Raw genomic sequence first — 11,698 nt, forward strand, 5'->3', positions numbered from 1 at the left:
GCCGGGCTGCGGGGGCTCCCCCGCGCCCCAGGCCGGGAAGCGCGGCTCCGGCGCCGACCTCCGCGGCCGCGACCCGACTCGCCACCCCCAGCCCTGCTCTTTGGCGGAAGGGGCAGCCCAGGGGACGGCGGCCAGTGAGCCCCGGGCGGGGGGGCGGGAGGGGGGGGGGAGCAAGGGGACACCCACAGCGAACACGTCCGAGATAAACAAACTAGTTCGAAGTAGGAGCACGCAGGGGGTTAAATGACATTTTTGTACCAGTTAACAGCACATCTTGTACTCAAAAATAGTAACTGTGATCACAGGCACATTAGGCTGAGAGGAACAAACGTTGGGTAAACTTAAGAGATTTGCATCTCGATAAAACCAGTTAAACAAGGGTTTAATTACAGGTTAACAAAGTAGCAGCACACACACAAAATGAGGGACCGATTACAAATATGCAAGAGATTTAAGTGATCGCATTAAGAGCATCCTGTGCTAAGAAAATTGAGTAACAATGGGCTTAACTTTGGATCAGCTTGAGAAAATGGCCCCACACACCCCCCGAAGCAACAGCACCCATAACACGTTTAGAAACCACACACGCCAAAAGGTACACAGCCTGGATATGTAATCTCTCTTATTCAAAAGCAGTCAAATTACCTCCAAAATCTGGCCTCAAGCGAATGTCATAGCCCTTCAGTAGTCTATCCACGGTCTCTTTTACCAGTGACATATTACTAGGGTCATTGACACTAGAGGAAAAAAAAAAAAAGAATAATACTATATTATTTCTTATTTCTCAGACCCAAGCTGTACGTTCCTCTCAGCAGCAGCATGCAGTGCGATTCAAAGTAAAGCAAAGAGATACCTTCATTACTTACCTCTGTGCACACACCACGGCTATTATTAAAGGGAATGACCAAATCCCAAAGTAACCCTTTTTCCGGACTCTCAGCATCCCTTTAGCTTTTGATATGATTTAGGGTTTCAGTGAAGAGAAGAGATCCAACTTATTCTGGCCAGTGCAGTAATTCTAATGTGAAGCGCATGCGCACGGCGTACCACAACATCAAAAGGAGCAGTGGTTGCTGCTGGAGATGGAGCAAATTTCCTTGCCAAAAAAAAGAAAAAAATTAAAGGGGAAGAAGGAAATGTATTATTTAAAAAAAAAAAAAAAGTAATCCAAAGGAGATTCGAGTATATTTTTGTTGTCCTTTTTGTTAGCATAGAATATAAATCACAACGAGGAGAGAAGTTTTAGGAGTTGCAGGGTACAGCGGCTTTGCAACCTTGTTTAAAGGGGGGGGGGGGAGGCTGGACGGGCTCGGGTTAGACAGAGGGGGACCAGGTTAAAAAGGCGAATGCACAGGGTACGTACGGTGCCAGGGGCAGGTGTGGGGGAAGGGGGGCAGCTCCACTTTTCGGTCCCTGGAAAGAACCGCCTGAAGCAAGGCGAGGTGCGGGCAAAGGAGCCGGCACTTGCAACGGAGGCGGGCGGAGGGGGGGGGTGGGATGGAGAAGGAGGGGAGATAGGCGCCTACAGTATTTCTCACGGTAAAAAAAAAAAAAAAAAAAGAAGAAAAAAAAAGGATGACGAATAGTTTCTTGTAAGGGGGGATTAGGCTGTTTCTTTCCTTACTGTGCTGCCAGGCGCCTCTGCCAGGGGTAGAGGCACTGGGGACTGAGGGGGTCGCCGGCTGCCGCCGCCGCCTCCCACGGGTCATTCGCTGGTGCTTGAGGGGCGGGCGCGGAGCCCCCGCGGCCCCGCTCCCCCGCAGCCGGGCCCGCCGGCGCATTTTCCCGACGTTTAACCTAGGGATGCAAGTTCCTCAGGTAGAGCTAAGCCTGGCCACGGTGATGGGGGGAAGAAAAACACCACCTTGAAAGGCAGTCCAGCTTTTAGCGGCCATCCAGACCCGGTGCAGGTCCATAAGCCCACTTACCTTCGTGGGTAAAACACCCCAGCTCTTCAAATACAGCGTGTGATCCAATTAATGCCTCGGAAGAAACCGGAGACGAACGGAAAGCTGATTTGGGGATGCTTTGAGTGACATTTAAATCCTGAGCAGAAAAAAGAGAGAGAGAAAGGAGATAGAGAAGAAAAAAAAAAAAAAAAAACAAAACCCCGAAAAAACAACAAACACCGGAGTTAAATTATTCCTCGCAAATCTGGTTTGTGCTCGCAGCTCCTTTTACACCACGTCCTCCTCCTCACGCACATCCCCGCTCGGCCCCGCGGATCTGTGCTGCTTCACCAAGCGGATCTGGGCGTGCACACGTCCTCGGCCGGCCCGGGCTACGCGGGGAAGGGATTGGGAACACTTGGGGTGTCAATTAACAAAAGAAATATTTAACTCGCTGCAGGAGGGTGGAGGAGGGGGAAAAAAAAAAAAAAAAAAAACCTCACACACCAAAAAAACCCACACGGATGGGGGAGGGGGGATAAGGGTGAGAGTGTTGCACAGAGAGCCAGGCGGGGTGGAGAGCCCGCTCGCTCCCCGGCACAGTTCGGTCCCGCACGCATAGGTCTAAGGAGCTCCGGAGCTCCCTGCCCTGCCCTGCCCTGCCGCCCCCAGGCCGGGCTACCGCCTGCTGCCGCCGCCTCTACTTCGCGGAAAGCGGAGGTAGCTGCCTCTCACGGCCGGGGCCGGGGGTACCCCGGGTGTGCACGGCCCCGAGCCCACCCAGAGAGCACCCGAGCCCGGGAGCAGGAGCAGCCGGGAGGGGTGCAGGGCCAGGGGGCGGCTGCCCGGCGAGAAGAGGCGGCGGCGGCAGCTCCCGGGGAAGGGCGAGGGAGGAAGGGCTGAGGTGGGGGCGGACAGGGAAGCGGTGGGATGAAGCCTCACCTGGAGGAGATTGGGGGGGACGTTGCCCCCCAGAGACGGCGGGGCTGCTAACAAAACAAACAGCAAACCCGTAAAACAGCCGGCAGCCCCGAAAAGCAGGCAGCCATTTAATACGGACAGGCAGCTACCTTGGCTGGAGCGCTGAAGAGCGGGGAAGCCCCGCGACGAGCACGGCAGCACCCACCTGCCGCTGAAGGGTGGCCAGGGCAGCCCCCCGCCCTGCGGCGAGCAGCGGCTCCCCGCCCGCCGCGCCGTCCTGCTGGCCAAACGCTGCCGGCATTCCCCGCGGGGTGAACGCATCGTGCCCCCCTCTCCCCCCACTATCAGTGCTTTCAAACACCACATTGTGCCTTTGGGATCAAGTAAGTATCTGCTTGCATTTTGCTTCCAGGAAAAAAACAGTATGGGCATTCTTTTGGGGGGCTGAGGGGAATTCACCGAGACATATTTTCACCACTTTCTCACGTTTGTAACAATTGGAATTATACAAAGGGAGAAAATACGCGTTTCCAGATGAAACAGACAAGGTTTTGTTTGTGTGATAAATATAAAATGTATAATTTGTGTATTCAAAAGAAAAACCCTAAACCCAAACAACTAAGTTAAAGAACGTTTAAGCATTTGTAAAAATTATACCATCCCCCACCCCCATTTTTCAGCTTTCTGTTCCGTGGCTGATGTTAGAGCCACTCTCCCTGCTCACCAGTGGAGGTTTCTGTTCTCACACAGCTTGTCTGCTTCAGTGCCAAACCTCTCGAAATATAGCCCTGAAAGGAAGATGGTGGATACTCTGTACACTGAATCATTTTACTTTAGATGTATAATAAGCACTTTTTTTTTCCTTCTGCAATCATGATATGAACAGGAGGTCTCAAGGTAAAACACAGTAATTCTGCACTGTGAAACTCACCTGCAAGTGCTAACTTGGGACTACATCTGACACTACTGATTTCTGAGCTGTTTCTGAGTCTCTGCTATTACTCACCATTACACCACTGAAATGTTTCATTCACCATGTCTGTATATGAACCAGATATCAACAAGAACCTGAGGCTGAAGGCTGGTAAAATTTAGTGCTGGACTTACAGGAATTTTTGATTTACATATCAATGTAAAATCAGGGGCAGAAAAGTACCATATTTCCATGGGAATGTTAGAATAGTATACCCAAAGAATTCAAGCTATTCCAATATATCTAGCATTTGTTCTCCGATCCAGCGCATGCATGAATAATCAGGGAACACTCGTCCTGGGCCCAGAGTACCACTGTGCCATGTGTAGTGAAACCTGCTCTCAGTCTGGCTATTCCAGCAAAAAGGAATGGAACATATCTCAAACAAATTCAATACATATGGATACCATGGTGCATTATGTGTGGAAAAGAAATGTATATCCTTGGGTTTTGTAAGGGTAAAAGCTCCATTGAGCATGTTTGGGATGATCTGCATAACTCATTATTTTTGCTAGCTGTGAATGCACCACTGTCTAAATGGGTCTATAACCAGTAACACTTCCTTAACACCACTCCAGGCTCTGTGTGCCCAAACAAGCCTATGTGATAGGGGTATCATCATTATATATTGACATAGAGTACAAAGTCATACAATACTTTTGCAAATTGTTTCATGGTTTGCTAGGAACTTTTGCCAGTACCATTTTTTCTCAGACCACAGGGCTGGTCTGTCTTTGTCATTCCAAATTTCTCAGCACCTCCAAAATCTCCTATTTATTTTAAGCAACTCGTCAAATAAATTGTTCCCCTCTTTTTCTCACTTGTGCCTGTGCGTTTGATTGAAAAGGAGAGGAAATAACTGGTGTGAACACCAGTATTGGCAAGATGCAGAACTGTTCATGTAACATGTTTAAGGATTGCTATCTAAGGGTTTGGGTGTCTCACAATGGGGAAACAACTTGGTTCCCAGCTGGATATGATGCTTCTAGCACTAAGAAGATCTCAATTAGATTGCAAGTACTGTAATCTTGCAGCAAAGATGGTGATATTTTAAATGCCAATTGCAGATTATTTTGATTCTTAGCTTGCAAGTTTGAGGCATGCAAAAGAATACCCCCCAAAACTAAACGAATGGCCCACAATCCTTGCTGACCAGCATGTGACACTAAGCAAGAAATAGGCAACAAGCAACTTCATATTTTCCTTGTCTTGTCAGCTCTTGACTGTAGCAGCATATGCCTGTCACCACGAGCATTATCCCAGGCCACGTACTGAGCACTGCACTAAAGTGGTTTTCAAATGCTATGCTGTAAATGTATAGATTATGCAAAACAGGCTTTCAGATGGAGTAAGAATTTCAAGATAGGTTCTCAAGTGATCCAATCACTCAAGTCAATAGAGATAGAAGAGATGCTGATTTATGCTAGCCCAAGAAGAGTAGCTCTGTATCACAAGTAAAGTGAGTAACAAGGGCAAAATCCCACTTAAAAAGAAAAAAAAAATCTTTTCACTGCACCTCAACAGGCTGGTATGAATACAGTTCTATGAAGGTGATGTTTCGTGATTTTTTGAGCATTTGGATAAGATGGAGTAGTATCAGAAACACTCAGATGAGAGTTGTTTCCATGTACCAGATAAGATTTTATTCTCTTATTTAGACGAATGTTAGTAAGAATTTATTTTGATACATGATTTCCATTTTCAACTCCTGTAAAGCTATAAATAAATGTAAAATAAAACATATAGCCAACTCTTGTAGACATTTCCCAAACAAAGTTTCAATATACTTTATCTTGGTTTCACTTGTCATTTTAGGACTTCAGATCTAGTATGTCCCAGTCCACGCACCACACACCATCCCACTAGCAATCAGCTTGTCAGCATAAAGATCCCTGCTACATCACATACACAGAAAAAATTATTCATGCAGGTGTACCTTGATTCTGCTTTTCATGGGCAATGGAATTCACTTTTGCATAGTGACAATCTTCTGGGATTTACAGGTTTGTATTAGCTTCATCTACTGTATATCTAAAAGAATGCAAAGTGGTAAACCTATCAACAAAAGCAATAGTGTATGACCTGCCACTTATACTGCTCTTGGCCATTAAAAAATATGAAATGAAGGGTATTGTACAGAAACTGAGTCTGATAAGTTGCTTAGGAAACAAGTACCACTTGATACAGCATGAATTTCACCAAATCGCAAGAGAAGAGCTAATGGGAGGGGCAAGTAATACTCTCTTGTTGGTTACATCCTTATATAGGACTTTATTTGCTGCAGCTTATATTTTTTTGTTCTGTGACTCACTGCATGACATCTCCACAGGGTTAAAGACACTATAGATAAGAAGTTACCCCCAGATCATGACCTAGGCTGTACTTTTTGAGTCAAAGACCTGTTGTATCTTTTAACAAAAATCTTTTGTGTAGCTTGGGATCAACAGATCTTAGATGTATATTGAGCAAAGTCTTCTAATGTGAAATTGAATTACAGATTGAAAAAAAAAAGGAAGTAAAAGGTTGTGCAAGACATTCACAAGTGCTTTGATTGCAGACAATTGTTAGCAACTCAGTGGGGACTGGAGCGAAATACAAAATGTCTGGCACCTAGAATTATGATGGAATGAAATCTACAGCCCTCTTATCAAATCATGAAAGCATCACAAAAAACCCTATTGCCTTCAAAGTGGTGGAATAAATTAGTTTAACAGCTATATAGACAGCAATTTTTGAATTCCTCCATTTTAGCTACATTGGCACTTTGATAGCTTGGAAATATCTACAGTATACACATCCTTTGATAGGAGGGCAGGGCACAAGGAGTGATTGCATAGGGTAAGGATAGTAAAATACTTAACAGCACAAAATGTACACCAAGATTATGTCACTCTGTGTCTAAATCTCCATGCTGTTTGTGTAAGATTCAGCCCTGAAAGCAGATTGCAGAAACCTGTTATTAAATTAATGGAGTGGCATTTGTCTGCATCAATTGATTGCAGGATTTGGTCTTCCTTTCTAAGCTGGCTTGGACAGAGAGTTGGTTTCCTAAATTTTTTATATTGGGCAATACATTCCAGAATACTGCTATAAACAATATCTGAGGGTTCTAAAACTGTTAGGTTGGAAGATTTTGATGAAAAAATGAAAATTGTTTTCTTTTTAAAGCCATTTAGCTTCAAACATCTCTCTTGGGTCTGGTATAACTGTATGCAAGTTTCAAGACTAAAATGAAAATTTACATAGTTTTAGCTGGGTTTTTCTTAGCTGGAAGGACACCACTACTTCAGAAAACTCCTCCTCATTATTATCACCACCTTGATCAGGTGAGAGGACAACAGTGGTAAAAAAGAAGTAGGAACCAAGACAGGAAAATGAAATAAGTAAATTAACGGGGTATATGAACAATGAGTGAAGGGGGAGAGAAGGAAGAATAATGGAGGCAAGTGTTATGCCACGGCACAATGAAATATGAAGAGAGGAGAGCCAGTTATTTAACACGGACTCAAAAAAAAAATTACTGCTCATTTCAACTAACATGTAGAACAGCGAACTAACTATCAAACACTCCTTTTCTCTCAGAAACCAAACACAGTTCCTAGAACAATCCTTTATTCTTTAGGCAAAGGGAGATTAGTGAAAAGCGATCCCTGGAACTCCTGGCCTCTGCGATACCAACTATCGAACATGTTTTGATCCAGATGAAATATTTTGAGACTTACAATTTATTTTTCCTGTAAATAGGGAAACCTCACAGGATACTGTTAATTTAACTTGCCATTTGTCATTGTAAAATATATTTTCACACGAAAAATATCTTAACAAAAGTAAACAAAACGCAAAGAAACCAACTGTGACCAGTGTACAACAGCCAAAGCATAATCAGTGGATTCTATTTTAATAATGCAGAATATTTTACATGTTTGTTTGAAAAGATCCTAGTATGATGCAATGCACTTTCTAACTCAAACAAGCTCCTTATATCTTCTGGTAAACAAACATCCAGGTTAAAAACTTAGCAATAGAAAGAGTACAAGGAGAAGTGCTATCAATGGATACAAGCAATACTCTAACTGCTGTTCAAGCAGACTTTTTTCCAGTAAGAACTAGGAGAATACAAGTTTGTATCTTACTGTAAAACAGATTACAGCTGTCCTTTTATTGGTGTGCTAGAAAGGGAGATGAAACTACTTTCTGCAAACATATAGGGTTATTACTTCAAGCCTTCTTGGAGAACAAATAGAGAACACAGAGTGCTCCTTATCGTCTTTCACCTGCTTGCATGCCCACCCCAAATGTGCTTGTGTCAGTATTCCTATTCTTTCCTTGTTATCCTGAACTAGTCCTAGTGAGGAGGATATGTCCCACAGAGCTGAAATAAGCCTAAATACATGTTTTGTAACACATTTTGCCCCTGCCTGATGCTTTCTAACTTTGTGCATGCAGGCTAAATGTTTCATGGAATCAATACTTGCTTTACACGTGACCTGCCTCTATTTACAGATGCTAGAAGGTAGAAATTTCACAGACAGACGTTTCTGTTCAGCAGCAATTACTAAGTCTGAACAGAATAGTTTTGCTGACTTGAGAGTGTTTTTATAGACCTGCATTACCCTCTACAGAAAGATCTTACTTAAATGGTGTACCAGGGAAATGAACTGAAGGCCAGTCAAGATGGCAAGGCACTTGTCCAGCAAATGCAAAAACACTGTTTCTACTTATCACAGAGAGCACTTGAAGAAGCAGCTTACACTTAATGGGTATGTACGCATCAAAGCACATGTAAAGCAGTACAAAATAGGTAAGATCAGATGAGTGAATGAACCCCAAAAGTAGAATTTGAAAACAGAAAATAAAATTAACTTACAATGGAGTATACAGGTGTTGCAAATCAGTCCTAGAGGATATTATAATAATCCTGGGAATTCAGAATGCCAGGACAGGAAAAACAAACAAACAAAACACCCAAACAAAAAATGCCACCCAAAACAAAATGCCAGGACAGGAAAAACAAACAAACAAAACACCCAAACCAACAATAAAACTAACTGTGGAAGAATCTCTCTCAAGAAGCTATATACAGAACAAAACTTAGTAATACTGTCAGTATTTACCACTTTGCATCCAAGGATCTCTCTAAAATACCTCAGTGTTTCTGTAGATAGTTATCTTTCATTCTCTCCTCCTATCCCACTTTGTATTCATACTTTGTAATTTACAAACAGCTCCGATCTGGAAGAGATCTCATTCACGCAAGTAAGTAAGTTGCTACAATATTATTATGCCAATTTCACAGATGAGGTAGATGAAGCCCACACTGGCTAAGCACCCAAGCCAATTCCTACTGAAAATAATGGCAAAATCCACATTCAGCTCACGAACATCAATATCAAGGCCCATCTTACAAAGCACTAAATGGTAGAAAACTGGAAGACTGCCCGAGAGTCATGATTATCCAATAACTTCTTACCAATATGGTCTGTACCACGTTTCCAGGGAAATTAAAAATAAATACTTTTGTAATTTTTATCTAATGAAGTACTAGTTGGAAATGAAAACATCCTCAGGTGCTTATGTTTTTTGAAGCTAGAATTTCCAAAATAGAGGCTGTGTCTTATTGCATAGAGGTCAAAGCCTAGTACAGGTATGCTCAGTCCTCAAGCAGGCGTAAGGGGAGCTCAGAGAGGGACTGAAGCAATTGTAAATTAACATTCTGAATTTGATTTGGGTAACCTCCTCCCTAACGTGTAGGGACATATCGTATCTATCCCCCATATGCCAACATAAGGTCACTTTAACAACTAGAATTATTGATCACTTTTCCAGACATGGACAGTTCAGTGAAATCTTAAACAAGGCAATCAAACTGTCTTCAGAGCTACTTTGAAAAATTGTGAATTAACCAGTCAGACCAAGAGTCTGTCACTGGAAACAGAACAGCAGCTCTGGTAGTAATACTAGTCACGGTATTAACTTTGTAAATTTATTCTCATAGGTGAAAAATCAGCTGAGTAGTACCCATATTTGATGTTGTTACACAGCAGAGTCAAAGTACTGCTCTGCATTTTATGTCTTAAAATGGCAGTTTTGGACATCTCATGCCAGTGTAAATCAGGAGTAACTCTACAAATTTTACATTCCAAAAAAAACCCCCAAAAGTAGAGTTTAGAGTAAGACCTTCTCTGTATAGTAAAATAATTATGCATCTTTACTTGTGTATTTAGCTTAACTTTGATTACACCCAGCTGCTTAGCTCACTATGAAAAATTAAATATGCTTTATGTAACTTCCACAACAAAGTTGGTTAATCCTAACTGTATACATGAATAACTTGTATGTCCATCATACCTTAGAGTTCAAGTTCAAAAAGAGCTGGACCTGTCTTTCATTTATTAAAGAATAAATTCTTTTTGTGAAAAGTGAATAAGTGAAAAGTAATAAGTGAAAAAAAATTCACTTATTAAAAGTCATGTATTTTAATTTCTCCAGTTACACCCTATAAATATAGATAATTTGCGTCACCATAAGGCACCATGGGTCATTTGAACATGTCAAGAAATTAAGAGCTAAACACTTTCTTCTCTGGTTTCTTGATGTTTAAGTCCCATTTAAATTTTTTCTGGTCCAAGTTTAACCAGCTTCTTCCCAGCATTAGTCCCTATTATGACATTTTACACTAAGTAAAAGATACAGTTGACGCTGTCACAAGTTATTGTTGAGGCTATGGATAGGAGTTGTTCTCTTTTCAGGGCAAGGCTGATGGGTGTTGCTGTCATTCGCTTGCATTTTTTTTTCTGAACCCATCAGTTTTCTGACGATGTTGTATGAGTCCATAGCCCCACAGGGGAACATGCCATATGCACAGGAGATTTGTCTGTTACTGCCACATGTAATTCGGCGTGAATGACCTTTTTTTTCTTAAGGTTATTACAATATAAAGGTTTATTATGATTCTAATTTATACTGCCTCTGTAATCAAAGGGATTCTTTCACTGTTCCTTCACTTCAGACTTTGTTTTGAGGAAAAAAATAAACAACTACCTTCCATTTCCTTGTCCTATTTCATCACCTTCAAACATTCTCATAATAAATTTATTTACAACAACTAACTTATCTCTTGCAAGGAATGCAAGCACTCCGGTGTCATTGTTTTGAATAACCTCATTAGTAACCCTGCCTTTCTTTTAAGAAAAGGATTTTAAAATTCTCATTCGTACAGCCTATGCCAGAACAGAAAAATGGTGACTAGTATAATAAATACTTTTGAAATAAATGCATTAGTACAATAAATAAGTAAAAAAATCTGCAAATATCAGAAGATTTAAGGTAAGCTTCACAGGGTTTGGGAGAAAGTTTGCACTTCTGAAACATGACAAGATAAATATTTTCAGCCAATGACAAAAGGCACAAATACATAAACATGTCTATGAAGAAAATCAGGCTCTGTATGAACATTTAGGAATATGTAGTGTGTTTACTTTCTATATACACACTTGGATGTGCATATACCGTGTATTCTGAAAAGAAAAATGCACATTACAAGTCAAAGTTTGTTTATTAATGTTACCTGCATCTTTTCTTTGCATTGCCCTGATGATAATGGCTCTGTTGATGACTACATACATGCAATCCAGCATTATAATATTTTGAAGGTCACACCAATTTATATTGTCTTTTCACACTGCACTGAATATGTGATTCAGTATCAATGTGACATGAGAAGTGCATCACATCTCTCCTCCATACCCCAACACTACTGCCTTTTTTTTCGTTCATTAGATGGGCACTGGACTGGTACACGAAACTTCTGGTTCTGTGCACCTGAGGGATAACTGTTATTCTAAAATGGTCTTGCTTGGGCCAATTTAGAGACATTTCTAAGTAATCAATATTGTATATGTAGGTTATACATCAG

General features: G+C 41.8%; 1 protein-coding gene across 2 annotated transcripts in view; it reads right to left on the bottom strand.

Moving 5' to 3' along the window:
- GABRB2 (gamma-aminobutyric acid type A receptor subunit beta2) overlaps positions 1-943 on the bottom strand; it is a gene marked incomplete at both ends in the record, with an annotated part of 168,325 nt that extends 167,382 nt beyond the window's left edge. For both annotated transcript variants that reach the window (XM_082489959.1, XM_082489958.1), the window contains 2 exons: positions 646-737; positions 867-943. In XM_082489959.1, the coding sequence (XP_082346085.1) occupies positions 646-737; positions 867-943 (169 nt within the window). The remainder of the gene's footprint in view (positions 1-645; positions 738-866) is intronic.
- Positions 944-11,698: the final 10,755 nt, after the last annotated feature.

This window comes from Vanellus vanellus (assembly GCF_965231255.1).
Source record: "Vanellus vanellus genome assembly, chromosome: 13".
NCBI lineage: Eukaryota > Metazoa > Chordata > Aves > Charadriiformes > Charadriidae > Vanellus > Vanellus vanellus.